This window comes from Miniopterus schreibersii, assembly GCF_964146895.1.
Source record: "Miniopterus schreibersii genome assembly, chromosome: 6".
NCBI lineage: Eukaryota > Metazoa > Chordata > Mammalia > Chiroptera > Miniopteridae > Miniopterus > Miniopterus schreibersii.
In genome coordinates, this window is record NC_138107.1 from 86,712,246 (window position 1) to 86,729,725 (window position 17,480).

A 17,480-nucleotide genomic window follows, 5' to 3' on the forward strand; every position below is an offset into this window, starting at 1 on the left:
GTAAGGCCCCAAGCGTTTGCTTTAATGCTTTGACTTAACACCGCATGTTCCTCCCGCGTTTTATTTGAAACCAGAGGAAAATCCATTCCAAAACAGTGGCTTCCGTTCAAGTCCCAGAAGGCCGCCTTTTGCTGGCGGAGACCACCTTGACCTCACTGTCTGTAAAGACAGGACTTTAACTGTTCACTCGCTCAGCACCTGCAGCTTTCCGGGCACAGGTCCAGGTGCTGGAGGCACATGACGACTCAAGTGCACGGGGGTCACCTTGACGAAGACTGTACTCTAGCGTGAAAGACAGGCAGTGAGCGCGCAAGCCAAGGCAATGCGTGTGCCCTGTGTTAGTTTGCTGGGCTGCCATGACAAAAGACCGTGGACTGGGCGACTTCAATAATAGAAATTTATCTTCTCGGTTTGGAAGCCGAAAGTCCAAGATCAAGGTGTCAGCTGGTGTGACTTCTCCTGGGGCCTCTCTATTAGCCTCACAGATGCCCACCTTCATTCTATGTCCTCAGACGGCCTGTCCTGTGAGCACACATCCTTGGTGCCTCTTTATGTGTCCAAGTTTCCTCTTCTTATAAGAACACCTGTCAGATTGGATTTAAGGCCCCCCTCCTAATGGCCCCATTTCACTTAATCACCCCTTAAAATGCCCAATCTCTAAATACAGTCACATGCTGAGCTAATAGAGTTAGGACTTCAACACATGAGTTTTGGGTGTGTGTGCAAAATTCAGCCCAAAGCATATGTAGTTTTAATAACACTGCCTCAGAGCCAGATTTGGGGGCTGCTGTGTGCCAAATTATGAATCAAAGACTGTCCTCTCTTCACAGAGTAGTTTAATTCAAGTCCGTGGCCAGTGGGGAATTAACGTCTCCAGCATTATTTTCTTGTGCAATTTTAAGTTTTATTAAGTGTGCAATTTGCAGAGCAAAACTGGTTCTGGTTCATGGCCTGGACAGTGAGCCCCTCAAGGACAGGTCATTAGATGTACTCATGTCTGCCTCTCAGAGCCTGGGACAAGCACACAGCACGTGCTCAATAAATGTTTGTTTAGCGGAAATGCATTTGGAGGCTCCTTCCTTCACTTGCACCCTGGCAGGGGCAGTGTGTATGGAGCTGAGCTGGGTGCTGAGTGATGCAGAGCTGTCAGAGGTCGGGTTCTTCCTCAGATGGTCCTATGTTGGGGCACTGGAACATGAACACAAGTCAGGTGACGAGTGCCGTGTGGGTCTGACAGGACACGTGAACTGACGTCCCCCGAGGAGCTCCAGGCCCTAGGGAACTTAGTCGGCATTTCCTATAAGTGGTGGCCCATGGCATGAATTTGGACTGTGATCCCAGGTGCCACAGACCAGATCCTTTGCCAGAGGTGTCTGAGGCACCAGGGGGACCTTGGTCCAGAGCAGGCACATGCTATGCCAGTGTGGCGGCTGGTGACACCAACTCTGCCAAAGAGCAACACAGAGGGACCCGGGGCTGCAGGGCTACAGACGTGGCTCCAACACCAGCCCGTGCCCACCTGTCCAGCTGCCAAGTTCTCCCTTAGCCTCTCTGAGCCTCACTTTCTCTGTCTGTACATGGGGCGTTGTGTTACAGTGAGGATGTTAGTCACATGCCTTAGAGCTGGTAGGGATCCAACAGATGATGAAGGTTGGTGACATTCTGAGAGACACTGTGCCCAGATAAAGAAATGAGCCTCCCTCCCTCCTCACTGTTAAGGAGCCGGGCCTGCCCCAATGTCACACAGAAACTCAGTCACCAGTTAAAGTGCTGGGGTGGTGCTGAGAGGAAGGCGCGGCGTTAGAATAAGCGTCGCCGACGCTGGCATGTGGAAGAAAGGAGTGTGGCTCACTCGCTCATGGCGCGGGGACTGTGCGTCTGAGCTGCCCCGAGGCGCCCTCGGCGGACAGGCGGGTGGCGCTCGCTACCCCGCCTCGGCCGCTGGCCCGTCGGCGCTGGGCCTGGCCCGTGCTGGGGACAGGGAACTCAGGCTCAGAGTGGGGACAGCAGGGCACACGGCCTGCCTGTGTTCTGGCTGGGGCAGTCCACCTTCACCCCTCTCCAACTGCGCACTGCTGCGGCTCGGTCTCTGGACAGACGTGACGCAGCGGCTGCGGGGCCCGGGGTCCTGATTAACTGTCTGTGTCGTGTCCTCTTTAAGAAAAGGACGTCCCCAACAAGCCCTTGCGCGTCCGGGTCCGCTCCTCAGACGACCGGCTGTCCGTTGCGTGGAAGGCGCCGCGCCTGTCTGGAGCCAAGAGTCCACGCAGATCACGGGGTTTCCTTCTGGGCTACGGGGAGAGCGGCCGGAAGATGAACTACGTCCCACTGACGAGAGATGAGCGCACGCACGAGATTCAGAAGCTGGGTGAGTGTCACGCGCGCTGGAGCTCGGCAGTTGGTGATCTTTCCCGTCATTTCAGTATTTAGAAGCTGGTTCCTGACAGTGTTTATCTCCCAGGTATTATAATCATCCGCTGTTATTTCTCTGCCCTGTCTCCTGTGCCTCCACCCTTCAGTCAGCAGCAGGACAAGGCCACCTTCCAGCGCCTGTCAGCTGCTCCCTGGATCTACAGCACCAACGGGTCCCTTGAGTCGCGCCACTTTTCTGGACGTGGGACAGGAGCTAATGCTTTTTGCATCTTGCCTCTGCTTTCACCGTTTTGCTCTTTAAGCTTTGTCTTAGGTCCCCAAGAGATGAAATGTGGGGCCAAGGAGGAAGCCTGCAAACCAGGCAGCTTGGGTCAAGGCCTCAGCTTTGCTGCCTTGTTGGACAGGCCTGGACAGTGATGTGAGAGAGAAATGTCAATCGGTTGCCTTCCGGATGTGCCCTGACAAGGGATCGAACCTGCAACCCGGGCATGTGCCCTGACCGGGCAGCGATCCAGCAACCTCTCGGTGCCTGGGACAATGCTCAGCCAAGTGAGCCACTCGGGCCGGGCTCTTGGTGGTTCCTGGTAAATGTTGGCCGCTGCCCTTCAGGTTTAGCTATTTATGCCTGTCCCTGGGCCGTGAGGATAAGTGGCAGCCTTCTTCCTGTGATGACTCCGGGCGCGTCTCGTGTCAGTGGCAGCAAGGAAGGAACGGGTCTGAAGGGGGTCTCCTGTTCAGTTGAGTTGGATGCTCTGAGTGCAGTGTTGCAGCCTGATTCGTCCCTTTCATAAAACACATTCAGAAGCGTCTGCGAGTGAGATGCGAGAGCCTGAGCCTGAGCACCTTTCTCCCGCCCGGGTGGGAGGTGCCCCTGCGGGGTCTGGAGAGGGCAGGTGGACAGGCGCGCCCCCTTCCCCCGAATGATGAGCCTGCAGACGTTTGCTTTACGCACACAGGGCTCCGTGTGAGGGCTGTGAACACGGGCCTCCCTTCCTGTTTGGACAAGCTGCTGCACAGACGGGAGACTTCTTTCCCACTGCCCGTGAACACCGGGGGCTCCTGAAGCAAGAGCTCCCGGTTGGGAGTTTAGTTTAGGACCTTAGCGTGCCCTCCGCTAGTTGCCTTAGGTTTTCCCCACACTAGATTCCTCAGGCTGTCTCCTGCGTGGATTCAGGCTGCTGCAGGAAGCTCGGGCAGCAGAGCCCGGAGTCAGGCGTCAGGGAAGATCACGCGGCAATCCATTTTCACGGCTTCATGCCCTTATTTGTAAACTAAGAAGGTTGAATTGGAAGATAACCCAGGTTTCACGGGTCTCAGAATCTATGATGGCAGAGTACTTGAGAGAGTTATTCATTTTATTTCATCATTGTTACTTTTTCCAAATAAAGTATTCAAGTTTAGGTTAAGTTAGATACTCGTGGGGCCAACGTACAATTTGGGAGATGGGGAGGCGGGGAACTAAGGGAAAGAACAATCGGAAGTGAAGGGTACATTTAAGAGTGTCATGTGCTCCTAGCAAATCCTCAGAGCCTTTGCTTGGAGGGTTCTCCTTGGGTTTTGGTTTCAAAGGGCACGTATCCCCCCGGGGCCGCTGATCTGGCACAGTGGCTGTTCTTGTCTCCTCTCCCTTCTTTTTGATGACAGATAAAAACAGAGTCACCCCTCGTCTCTATTTTAGAAACAAAAGGAAATTGGGGACCCTATGTGGTCAATATGCGATTCCATTCTTTTAAAACCCTGCTCATCTTTCTTTGATGCCGATGAGAGAGAAACCCGTTTTTCAGTAATGACAGGTAAAATCACCTCCACATATCCTAACACAATAGTGCTTTCTTCTGTTTAGTCCCCATGCTTGGTCTCATCTTTAGTTGTCTGGAAGAAGAGGGAATGCCCCAGGATGATGGGCTGGGAAGGAGGGAGGGATGAGCTGGGAAGACAGAGGGATGTGTTCAGGGAAAACCACCGCAAAGCCTCACCGCCCGCCCATTGGTCCACAGCCTCCGAGTCGGTGTATGTGGTCTCCCTGCAGTCCCTGAACTCCCGGGGGCAGAGTCAGCCAGTCTACAGGGCCGCCCTCACGAAACGGAAGGTTTCAGGTAGGTTTCTAAGGGTGCACCTGGTCCACCACGGTCTAGGGTGAACTCAGTGCCGCTTCCAAGTGATGCCGGCTGGGTGACGCATCCATGGATTTTCTTGAGTGTAAAGGAAACAGTGGGGTGGACTTGGTTACAAGTGTGTTTCTTTTATACTCAGAGGACAGAGTATTCTTGTGACGAAATATATTTCTCTGTGTATTTTTAATGTCTTCGCTGTGCAATAGATTTGTCATAATAAGAGCAGCCAAACATTTATTCCATTTAAGGGCACAGTTTGATCGATGCAGAAACTTGCCCCGGTGATAGGGTATGAAGAGAAAAAGAGGGAGAGGGGGAGAGAGAGGGAAAGAGAGGGAGAGAGGAGAGTGGACAGGGCGACATGCAGGACTGCAGTCAAACTATTTCAGTTAAGCTTGAGTAACAGTGGCATTGAGCAGAGTAAGAAAAGATGCAGCAGTGGCAGGCTGATCACCAGATCACTGGTCCCATGCCAAGGGATACTTTTCCCACATCTATTTACAGATATTTTTTATATTACTCGTATACTGACAAATTACATATACCTTTCCTGGATCATGTGCCTTACTGAAAGAGACAATCTATAGTATAATTATCTTCATGAAGTTATAATTTATTTGTTAATTATAATTTTATATTGCATATTATCCATTATTATGTTATATAACTTTATATTTATCACTATAATTGTTTACATTGTATAACAAGGCCCATGCACATGATACTTCACCTTTATTAGTCATTAATTGCTGCTCTAGAAGTCCCTATATCACTCTTCTAACAGGCTGAATATTTCCACCTTCCCCTACTGGTAGTTACAGCCACAGACAGGGTCCCTGAAAGTTGAAAAGAAAAAAACAAATCAAACAAAACAAAAACACCCAAAAGAGCCCAAGAAACTCAAAAGCAAAACTAAAGTCGTCTTGTGCGTTTCAGTTTATGGTAGAGACTGAACAGAACCTGTAAGCTTTGTGTCTGCGACATCTTCTGTTGGAAATCGCAGCCTGAACTCTCCTATAATTTGTCTTGGAATCTCACGCTTCCGAATGTGAGGACACTGAGCTCACGTGGTCCGTGCTGTTTGCACCAGGATTTTCACTTCCTGCCACGATCACTGAGGAAATGCCGACCTGAGCTTTTCTTCCCTTAAAGTTTTGCTTCCTGTAAAAACTCTTATCATTTTCCAGAAACTCACATTGCATACCGAGAAAACACTGAGTTATTGGGGTGTCTCTGACCAAGGCTCAGCCTCCCTTTTGTACTGTGCTCCATGCCCATTGGGTTGGGCAGCTTTGCAAGCAAACTGCCTATTTCCTAGACTATGTTGGAGAAGGGTGAGTGGAGATTTGGGTTTTCCTACATAATCAAATAATTGCTTAACTTGGTATTTATTTCATTTCATCTGCATTAAGCATAAGCAATGTAAAAACTGTCCTGGGTGAATAATAAACTCTGAAGGCCCGAAGAGCTAGGGAGGAACCTATTGTCAGGGACAGCCTCCCACGCGCCCCATGTCATTTCAGAAGAGGGAGAGCTGGACGTGCCTGAGGACATCAACGTCCGGGTTATGTCTTCCCAGTCTGTGCTGGTGGCCTGGGTGGATCCTGTTGTGGAAAAACAGAAGAAAGTTGTCGCTTCCAGGTACCTCTTTCGTATGCATGAGAGATGTGGGTTTTCTGGCCTTGAGAGATGTGTATTTACTCGAATGATTTTATTTTCTGACATATTTTATAGCTGAACACTAGACTGTGCAGTGGCGATCCAGCTAACCCTGGATGTGGTTACCCGTGTCCCACAGATCAGGTGCTTCCAGGACGCCGTGTGTGATGCACACAGTGGACCCTCACATCTCCCTTGCTCAGCTTTATCCTGTGTCTGCAAACGTCCATGATCCCCTTTCTTTCTTCGCCCCTATTTGCATCTGCTTTGCCTCATTAATGCTCTGTTCACGTGCAGAGGATACAGGCCCATCCGAGGAGGAGTCTTGCCCTTCTTTCTGTTACCCATGCAGAGTGGCAGCAGGAAGGGTCTTAGGCAGAGTGGTGGGCATTCGTCTAACCCTAGCACTTGGCAGTTCCCCTTTAGACAGCTGTCAAGCACCAGACTGCTTCACGTGCAGCTCAATTGCGCATAACAAATGAATATTTTTCCTTAAGCCATGATGTGGTGCTATTCTGGCATTTATATTGCTTTGCAATAGGCAGAAGAAAAGCCAATCCTAAGGTTAAACTAGCCCAGCCGGTGTGGTTCAGTGGTTGAGCATTGACCTATGACCCAGGAGGTCACAGTTTGATTCCTGGTCAGAGCACGTGCCTAGGTTGTGGGCTCGATCCCCATGGGGGTGTGTGTGTGTGCAGGAGGCAGCCAATCAATGACTCTCTCTCATCATTGATGTTTCTCTCTCTCCCTCTCCCTTCCTCTCTCTGAAATCAATAAAAATATATTTAAAAAAAATAAGGTTAAAATAATTTTTGTGTTAAAAAGGCTAGAAATGAACACTATTTCTAGCTAGTGCTAGATTAAAACAGTCATCAAAAGTTTATGTTAAGTGACTTAATTTATACAGCCAAGAGACAGCCATAGATCTGGTGGCCTAGTCATTACATATTAATTTTTGAACCTATCTGCAACCAGGAAAAGCACTTTAAAAAATGAATGAGATACAGTGCTGAGAAATATATATAATATATATACTGTTATTTGATTTAGATATAGTTTCTGTCACTGCCTGCTAGTAAAAAAAGACATCTGCTTCCTTTGAAAGACCTCAGAAGTTCATAGACACTCTCTCCCCAGCCATATGTCTCCTCAACATGAAGTGTTTCTAAAACCCGTGGGCTTTGATTTCCAGCATCTTGATGAAAACAAAAGAGGGCCTGAGTTTTCCGAACAGAGCTCTGGTGTTCGTTGGTATGCCGTGTCAGCAACTGAAGTCTTACCCTGACTCAGTAACTGTCATAACGAACAGCACATTTTCAATGCATCAAATGCTTTCTACTGCACAGTGTCCACAAAGACAATTCCTTGGCAGAGGAGCCCAGTAGATGTCATTGGCAGCACTCAGCGTTGCACTGTCTTCTGCCTGGGACTGGGGACTGCTGCCACGCCTGCTCACACTGTTTCTCTCCTTGACAATCTCACATTCAGGTTCTTTCTATCAGCTCCATCCTGCTCGGTTTATTACACATTTTTGCTCCTTCTCATGGTAATTAGTCTACTCAAAACCACATGCTGCCTTCCTCCTCGAACTTCTAGGAAACATGCCTGGTTTGGCATGAAATGAGTCCTTTTGTCTTTCTTTTCTGGAAAGCCAAGATACCTTGGGCCAGTTCTGATTCTTACCTCGCCCTTTCCACACCACACATATGCACAAACACGCACACACACCCCTGATAAGGCACTTGCCTCATCAAAGCCGACCCTCTTCTACCCCCACCCCCTTCTGAATTTCTGTTCCAGCTTTTGAGCAGTAAGACTTTATAGTCTTGAAAAGTCATCTCTCCTCGTCTCTAGACACTTTGACTATGTTATTGGCTCAAAGAATCTACTTGAGTTACAGACAAAGTGTGGATTTTTCTCTTCTCTGATTTCCCTATTGACTTCCCAAAGCCATCACTTCTGGGAGGAAGAACATCAGTGGCGAGAACTGGCCCCTGGGTGCATTGCTGCCTGTTGTTTCCTTGCAGACAGTACACGGTGCGCTACCGAGAAAAGGGGGAACTGGCCAGGTGGGATTACAAGCAGGTCTCCAATAGGCGGGTGCTGATCGAAAACCTGCTCCCAGACACCATGTACGAATTTGCAGTCCGCATTTCACAGGGTGAAAGAGATGGCAAATGGAGCACCTCTGTTTTCCAAAGAACTCCAGAATCTGGTCAGTACTGAAAGTGGCCTTGGGATTGTCAGTTTGGGAATACCCCTAAAATAAGATGTAAAGACGGTTTAAGAAGCCAGTAGTGATAAAGGCCAGTGTAGGTGTTTTTTAAAGTAACATTAGCCCTAAATCTTGGTAGTGTGTCTATGTATGAACACCAAGAAGGTAAGGAACGATCTCCTTGGGTCCATGTCATATCTTTCACTGGCTGTTTTCATCAGCTTGTTACTGACATGTGCATACCTTAAATGCCAGCGTGGAGCATCCATGAATCGCCACTGTATGCGTGAATACCCCTGGAGCAGCCCATGGTTCCGCAGTGCAGGGGAGATGTCTTTCCTTAGGCTGAGGTTGTACTTGATTCTGGGGGAGAATTTTGCTCTGTATCCAAAGTTACAATTATTTTCTTTTAAATGATGCCTTTATTTTTAAAAGCCTGGCTTTTAATCTTCTTGGTCTATTTTGGTGGGAGGAATTCGGAATTCCTAAAAGCATTTCTCTAGATATGTCTAAACTTACTGTATGAGTTGGTGGAACTCATATAAATCACCATGTTACACAAGAGCAAATGTAAAATTTTCTCTCATGACAATGCAAGTTAACACAACAGCTCTTCAATAAAACTGTACACGTAAGGACCGCATGCCATTTACCTTTAGAAGATGCAGGAGGGCATTTTTAAACCTTGGATCCTTGTCTTTCCTTTTGCAGCTCCTACTACAGCTCCTGAGAACTTAAAAGTCTGGCCAGTCAATGGCAAAACTACAGCTGTCACTGTAGCTTGGGACGCACTGCCTGAGACTGAGGGCAAAGTGAAAGGTAGGAGCCTCATTACTCCCAGTATATGGCGCGCACGGGACTGAAACCCCCCAGACAGACACGTGCACGTCGCCTCTGATAAACACCACGTCTAATCACAGGCTGACTGCACAGGAAACAGGGAAGTCACAGACAAGGGGATTTCATGCAGGGCTGTTTTTCCCGTGGTCACTAAGGACCAGGTGGTCATGAGGACGACTTTCACCTTCTGTATCCGCAAGGATTTGGGTGCTGCTATCAGAAGGGGAGTTTTGTGTTTTCAATTGTATGGGTGTGACATCCTAATAACCCTTGTTTTTCAGGATATATGGGTCTTTCTATGGTGCCAGTAAGATCATGGAAAGTAGGAGTAAGCAGGAGCCCCATGGGTCCATAAGTGTCTTGAATGGGACCAAAGATATTTTCAATGGGGTTGAAAACTCAGTAAGATCAAATGGAGAATGTTTTCCCCCCCTATTTGTCAGCCTTTTAAATTACTTACTTTGGGGGAGTTGAGGAAAATATGACCTTAAAACAATACTGTAGATTTAAAAGGAAAAGAAAATATTCCCAAATAGTTAAATTCAAAAAAGTCTGTTGAGAATACTAAATTAAAGTACAGTCTTTTCTTTTTAATGTAAAAATATCCAAGCAGCTCTCAGAAGTCTGTTGAGCTATTGTAAAGGGCGTAGTGAGCTTTTTCCTTGACATCAGTTTATACAAATGTACCCCAAGGGCACCTTTTATTGTTACACAATCTTGGAAGACAACTTTAAGTCTTCAGAAACTGTGAAACTTAGTGTCTGGAAACTATGAAAAGTTTGTGTCAGCTAAAAGAAATCCAGAAAATTGCCACTGATCTCCTCTGAGAATTTCTTAATTGAAATAAATGAATGGTTCCCTTTTGTATTCAACTGTAAGTTATTTGTTGACCTGTAAGGACCTTTTCGTGGAACAACAGAAGGAAGGTAGACATGAGATAGTCTTCTCTAACCTTAAGGCTTCCTCACGTTCCAGTTTTTAAAGAATATATTGTACTATTCTTGCTCATTCTTTCCCATGGGATAAATTAGAAATGAAGACAAGAAATATTTAGTTGGCCCTTTTAAATAACTTTTTATAAAAATTTGAACACTGGCTCCTTCTGAATCAAGTATTGTTATAATGCTGCAAGGGCTTCTGGGAAATGAGTAAGGACAGTTTTTGGCTGACTACTCTTTTTAGTTATAAAAAAAATCAATCATTGCTCCTTTAGTGACATTATTACTGTGCTACTTTTATTTTCTTTCCCTCTCGCACACATTAGTTTCCATTTATCTCTCTTTGGTGAAAGAAGCTCCCTGGTAGCTTCAATATCACCAGAAAAAATAACAGCCACTGAGTTTTTATGTCCAAAAGAACTCACAGCTCTTAACCTGCTTTCAGTAGTTTTCATAAGGGTGTGGTGGTGGGATTGAAAATTCATAATTATCCTGGGACAATTTTTATGTATGAGAAATACAAAACACAATGGAAGAATACTTTGACGTAGTTAAATTTTTTCCAAATGAAACGGAATCCATAAAAAAATCTGAATTACCAAATTTCATAGACAGTGCACTTTTAATTCTGACTTTTGACCACCACAAATGACTAGTTTGTTCATTTTCAACACGAAAAGAACGCTTCCTTTTTTCCTACAAATGCTGCGAAAGCATTTTTGGTTGAAAAATTTTACAGTAGTATACTTTTTAAAGATTAGATCTTAGGTAAAAGAAAATGTCTTCCATGCTCCAATAGGAAGTATGATAATTGCTTAGTTTTTCTGCAATTTTTTTTGGTTAGCTCCTAGTCATATTAATTTGATAAGTTTTGTAAATCTTGAGCTCAGTGGGAGGAAAATATGCGTGACAGTTTTTAGTTGAGGGTGAAAACTGTGCCTTAAAACATGGCTTCCTTATGTGACAGTATTTCATAGAAGCAGAGATATATTAGAGCCTTGAACTGACTTTGCTATGATTTCCAATCAAGGGCATGAGATGTTTATAGATGTAGCCAATTACAGATAGAAACATTAGATACTGCATAAATCTATTACTTAGCAACTTTTCCTCACAGTTTTAAATACTATGAAATATCCTTATCTGCATATATTAAGAACTTTTATAATTCCTACAAGAATGAAATTATATTCCAAATATGACATTTAATTGGCTTAAATTAAATCAAAGTAGCCCAGGTGAATTAACTGGAACTCTTGGAGATGTCAGCAGCTATTCAGAATCAGTTCCTAGCAGCTCTCATTTCTTTTTCCACAGCTTCTTCCATTCAGGACTTATTAATTCTGTCATAGTAAATTAGCATATAACTACAATGGATAAAAAGCCTAAACACAGTCTAAATATCTTTGGTGAACTGTATGAAGACTGGCCTCTTGGGTTCCCTATGTTGAACTTGCTGAGAACGGACAATGCCAGCTGATTAGCCCTGTCCCACAGCCCAACTGATGCCGGCTCCCCTCCCCCTGTGCTCCCGCCTGCCTTGGGGTGCACTCCCGGAGCATTCACCCTAGTAATGCACGTTCTAATTCATCCTGCCCATACAGTCTGTCTGCTGGACACAGGACTGTTTTCAGTTTCCTCCTTCCAACCGTCTGCCAAATCATTTCAGAATACATTCTCTCATACGCCCCGGCTCTCAAACCATTCGGAGCAAAGTCCCTCACCTACCCTGGAGAGACCACTTCTGCCCTAGTGGACGGCCTGCAGCCTGGGGAACGCTATCTTTTCAAAATCCGGGCCGCAAACAGGAGAGGAATGGGGCCTCACTCCAAAGCCTTCGTTGTCGCCATGCCAACAAGTAAGCATTGTCTCTTTCTCCCGTCTTTGTGTCGTGTGTCGCTATGAATCATGGCTCTTGCTTGGGTTTTCATGATTTGGGAGCTAAGTTTGCACAGTGATCATAGTCCTTTTAGAAGCAGTCTCCCCAAAGACTAAATTGTTATTGATCGCTAATAACTTTAATTACATAGTACACAAACGTGAAAGTTTGAATTATGTGATTAATCTTATATCAGTGTGTAATTTGGGGTTTATGGTGACAGGAAAGAACATCTTTACAAGAGTTGTATGGCATTTTTAATTGTTAGCTCTCTTCAATTTCTAAACAGCATTTGAAGTGTTTAGTTTACACCCCATTACTTTGGAGGGCAGCTTTGCTCAGAATTTCAGGGACCTTGCTTATCTGATCAGGATCAAAACCGAGCAAGTTAATAAAATCCAGAAATGGAGCGGGGTGGTTTCTGGAGGGTGATTTCCTTCCTGCCTCTCACACTCACACTCACACCAGATGTTGGTCGCGCTCTCCTTCATTGTGTACTGTGAGGATCCCCAGGGCACCGCAGTGTCACACAGCACTGTCCTGGAAGAAACTGAAATAGATGCGGTTTGCTCCCTCTGATTCCCCCTTGCTCTATAAATTCCCCTCCCTGACAGCACCCCTTTCTGCATTCAGTCTGCTCTCAAGAAAGGGTAAACTGTAGGGTACACTGAATGTTCTGTCCACCTCAGGAGTCTTTTTACTTTTGGCCCTATTTTGGAATTACAAATGTACCCATTATCAGAGGTTTTTAATAGAGAAAGAGAAAGCAAGGAAGGACACCTGAGAGGAATAGGGAACTCGCGGTAACGCCTCAAAACTTACAAACCTGTGGCTCACCCAAGTCACCTGCCAGCCACAAACACCCCATCCCCATGAGACACGAGTAGAGACCATTCATTTTATACCAGGTGTCTGTGAATTTCTTGCCTAAACTGTCAACGGCTGTAACACATTTGTAACGTGCTGAATATTAGTTTAAGAAAATCCTATGTCAGATTTTGCTTTTGCAAAATCAATGGGTTCCTTCAAAGTACTCATTTGAGGATTCCTTCAAACAATACGCGGCGACGTAGCCTAACTCGATTTGTAGAAACCCAGCTCACACACGTTTTCTAGAACTATGTGGATGAGGCAAAGCAAGAGGGGACCCCAGGAGGCGGCCCACCGACAGGTGTCCTGCCTGAGGATGAGCAGCTGTCACCTGTCGGCCCGTCCGAGACCCCTCCGCTGCCTCTCAGTCTCCCTTTGTGCTGCCCAGCTTTTGAATTTCTTCTCTGACGGCAGACTCTTTCCAACCTGTCCCAGCCAGGACCAGCGAGCCTGATGCCCGGCAGAAGGCAGACGCCGAGGACGCCTGGAGAGCCGCGCCCTCTCGCCAGGCCGCCGCCCCGCGCGCCCGCGCGCCCGCCTCTCCCCACGGCGGGCACGGCGAGGACCCGCTTCTCCACCTGAACAGAATACCGGCCGAGGGCGCGGCGCCCAGAACGCCCCAGTCGACGGCGCTCTCGGACTCGGAGGAGCTGCAGTCCCAGGGGGACCCCCCGACGGCGCCCTCGGGGACCCCGGCCCAGAAGCCGCAGCAGAGGCCGCCCAGCCGGCCTGCCCACCCCGCCCTCGCTCCCGGAAGGGCGCCGGTGAGAGCCCGCGCGCCGGCGCTGCCCCGGAAGGACGGCGTGGACGAGCCCGGCTCCTCGCTGCCCGCCCCGCCCCGCCCGAGGGCATCCCCGTGGGCCACGGCCGCCTCCGGCCCCCACTCGCCCGCGGACGGCAGCCCCCGCCGCCCGGCCCGCCGGCCCCCCAGCCCCGCCGACAACGACTCGCTGGACCACGAGGCCGCGGCGCGGGCCGCAGGCTCCCCGCACCTCAAAGACGCCTCCGCCGAGCCTCCGCGGCCCAAGGGCGCGGGCCCCGCCCGGCCGGCCCCGGGGCGCAGCGCCCCGCGCAGCAGGAGCCCCGTGCGCCCCGGCGCAAAGCCAGCCCTGCCGGCTCGGAGGGCCCCCCACTCCGAGGCTGGGGGGGACAGCTCAAGCGTTTCGGCCCCGCCCTCGAGACCTTCTCCACCCCACGGGGGAGCATCGGGGCTGCTGCCCGCCGAACCCCACGCCGGGCCTCCGCCCTCCGGCGGCTGGGCGGGCGGTCACGAGGCCCCAGTCCCCAAGCCCAGCGAGCCCTCGCGCCCCACCAAGCCTTCCCCGGCCTCTCTGCGGCTCACCTCGAGGACACAGGCCCCCCGGAGGGCGGACGCCTCTGCGGGCGGTGGCGACGGGGCGGCGGGGAGGCAGGCCGAGGTCACCGCCCAGACGCTCCGGGCGCGGCTGCCCGCCGGCCCTGGACACTTCGGCCTGCACAGAAGCAGGCCCTTCGCAGCCCACGGCAAGTACCCGAACAGGTTCGGCCACGGCCGAGGACCCCGGCTGCAGCCCTCCAGCTCCCCGTCGGCCGCGGCCCCCCGCGCGCACGCGGCGGGCAGTTCCCACCCCGCGTCCGACCCGAGGCTGCGCGCGGGCGCCCGGGGGCAGGGCGAAGCGGAAGACGAAGAGCCACTTCCGGCCACGGAGGTGCGCGACCACGCGCCTTCCTCCTCCAGGCAGCCCGCCTCCGGGGCCGCGGAGCCCCTGAGGGGCCCCCAGAGAGGGACGAGCCCTCCGCAGAGGGCGCCCCCCGCGGAGAAGCTCGGGCACGCGGGGACGTGGGCAGCTGGGCACCTTCGGGACAAATCTCTGACCTCGAAGGCGCAGGATGCGCAGCAGAGCACGGATTCGGGCGAGGAGGGTGACTCCCCCAAAACGCAGCTGTCCCCCGCTCGGCCGCACCACCCCGGGTCTAGCGTGCCCAAAAGGAAGCACGCGTCCGCCCCGGCTGGGCCTCCCCACCCGGCGAGCTCCCGAGGGGTGCCTCCCACGTCTCCCCAGAATCCGAACGAGGACTCCGAGAGCAGACACGGTGGAGGCCACGGCGACAGCACAGCTGCGGAGACCCAGGGTGCCCGGGCGCAGGGCAAGGACGCCACCCCGGCCCTGCCCAAGCACCGCCAGGTGGAGGCTGCGGGGGGCCACCTCCGCCGGCCCCCCAGCTCCGCCGCGAGGCCCGGCAGGCCCCACGCCCACGCCCGCAGCAGGGTCCCGGGCCGCGCAGCGCCCCCGGCGGCGGGGAGGGACGGGGGCTCCCAGGCCGCGCCCTTGAAGGAGCCCCTGACCGCGAAGTCGCCCCAGTCCGTCTCGGCCGAGGACGACCCCGAGGACCCCTGGATTTTTAATAAAGGAGGGAAGGGCGAGACCCCGCCGGCCTCCTCCATCCCCAGGGGCGGCAAATACGCGGATGCGAACAGCGCCGAGACCGACTCTGCCATCGCGCCTGCGCCCCGCAAAGGGAGCTCGCCCCAGGATGAGAACCCCACTCTGATGCAGCGTCCCCCTGCTCCAGGCGGCGCCCCGAGAGCCTCGCACCTCCCGCCCAGGCCGCCGCCTCGCAGCCCCGGCACCCCCAGCGCGCCCGCGGGCACCCCGGCCCGGCCGCGGTTCACAACCCGCGCCCCTGCCGTCCACGCCGCCACCACCCCGATGCTGTCCCTCCGGCAGCGCATGATGAACTCGAGGTTCCGGAACCCTTTCTCGCGCCAGCCCGCCAGGCCCTCGTTCAGACAAGGTACCTAGTTTTTAACTCACATTTTCTCTGCAGGCTTCAGTCGTGTTCACAGCCGGCCCCCAGAAGCTTCTGTTTTATCAGCATCTGCTGTGCCCAGACTCTGCGTTAGCGGCCTTGCAGATGTGACCCGATGGCATCCTGTTGACCGCCTCGTGGGGCCTGAGCGTGTGCCTCCCGGTTTTTAGATGAGGAACTGGAGCCGAGGGGTCTGAGCAGCTTGTCCCAGGTCGGACAGCTGGGACGTGGCCAAGCTGCGGTCCTACTCCCAGCGCCGAGTCCCACAGCCCTCCATCCTGAGCACTCCTGAGCACATGCTCTTCGCCCCAAAGTGTGTCACAGCCAGGATGCCAAACCCAGGTTCCTGCACTGGGGTGGTTTTTAGCTGTTCCCCAGCCAGGGTACATTTAAGGAATCAGTAAGAAATTAGACACTTTGGGATACTGTGTTCTTGTTGATTCTGCACACAAAACTCGCAACTGAACAAACCAGGGGGGCAAGCTCAGATGTCTTGGCTGTGAACTGCTCAGACACTGCACTCAATGAATGCTGTTTAAAACCGGTAAAAAACATGTGTTCGAGATGATTGTCACACAGAGTTGTAACAGGCAGATGTGTGAGTTACTCTGAGGATGGAAGGTAGACAGCTATGAACAGTGAACTGGAGTCTACGTAGACCTCAGGGCAGGGCCCAAGGTATTTCCCCTACATCTGCATTTGGTTAAGTGGTACCTTGCACTCTCCTTGTGTGTAATCAGGGCTTAATAGAACATTTCCGAATGAATATATTAGTATTTGTTCACCTGTACAACGTATTGTTAGTTTTTATAATGTCTTTACATTGGGCTAAACTAACAAAATCAAACTAACGCATAGAACACATGCCTCACATCAAGATCAGTTTCCATTAAAATGGACTATTTTAAGCAAGCTTAAGACCCTGATAATAAACTTGAAACTCACGTGCCCTTGTACACAGTACTCAGTAAATATTTAATTTTCATTGACTATTTGAGCAAGAGAAGTCTCTGACGGGCAAATCGTCGTCAGAAATCCCAAGCACTTTATCCCACGGAGGGGCTGAACCACATAATGCTCCCAGCAGAGCCTCACATGAACTGTAGCTGAGAAATGGCATGAGATGGAGAGGAAGGCAGCAGAGAGGAACAGACGGAAACAGCAGCCAGAAGGGCCGCTAACTGGGCCTTGCTCTTCCTCTCTGAGCAGGTACTGCCCACGCGGCCCACGGAGCTCAGCAAGCTCAGCACTGTGCTTTCGTACTTGGGGGCTGATGACGGGGACCGGAGTCTGCTAGGAATGGTTGTGCTTAGTCAATCTGCTGAGAGCAGGACAGCAGCTGGAACGTTTTAGAGACAGTTCTCATCCTTCCTACCCTCCCTCCCTCCAACTTCCAACTGGTTAAAATAAAGCTACAGCTACTAAGGCCTTTAATCTTCATCTGGATAATTACGCTGAACACTCCCATTCCCCCAATACTGTCAGAAAACTGTGACTTCAGTGTACTCTTGATGGACATTCACATTTGTCACATAGAAGTCACAGTTTAGACTGTCATCTCATAGATATGAGCTGTTGGTTTAAAATTCTGTTCAGTGTTTCTGTTTGAAATGATGTGTTACTGCTTATAGATTGGCATGAAGCCCACTTCGCGGGGGTGTGGAATTGACCAGGCTCTCTTATTTTTTTTGTACTGTGTAGGTTATAATGGCAGGCCAAGTGTAGAAGGGAGAGTACTGCCTGGTAGTAATGGAAACCCGAGCGGACAAAGAATTATCAATGGCCCTCAAGGAACAAAGTGG

The 17,480-nt window shown here is 50.5% G+C and overlaps 1 protein-coding gene across 1 annotated transcript in view; it reads left to right on the forward strand.

Annotated features, from left to right (window-relative positions):
• Positions 1-17,480, forward strand: part of FNDC1 (fibronectin type III domain containing 1) — a 68,020-nt gene that overhangs the window by 26,869 nt on the left and 23,671 nt on the right. The window contains exons 5-12 of the mRNA XM_081141244.1: positions 2,162-2,368; positions 4,371-4,469; positions 6,011-6,128; positions 8,174-8,361; positions 9,073-9,180; positions 11,809-11,997; positions 13,324-15,663; positions 17,380-17,480. Of these exons, the coding sequence (XP_080997370.1) occupies positions 2,162-2,368; positions 4,371-4,469; positions 6,011-6,128; positions 8,174-8,361; positions 9,073-9,180; positions 11,809-11,997; positions 13,324-15,663; positions 17,380-17,480 (3,350 nt within the window). The remainder of the gene's footprint in view (positions 1-2,161; positions 2,369-4,370; positions 4,470-6,010; positions 6,129-8,173; positions 8,362-9,072; positions 9,181-11,808; positions 11,998-13,323; positions 15,664-17,379) is intronic.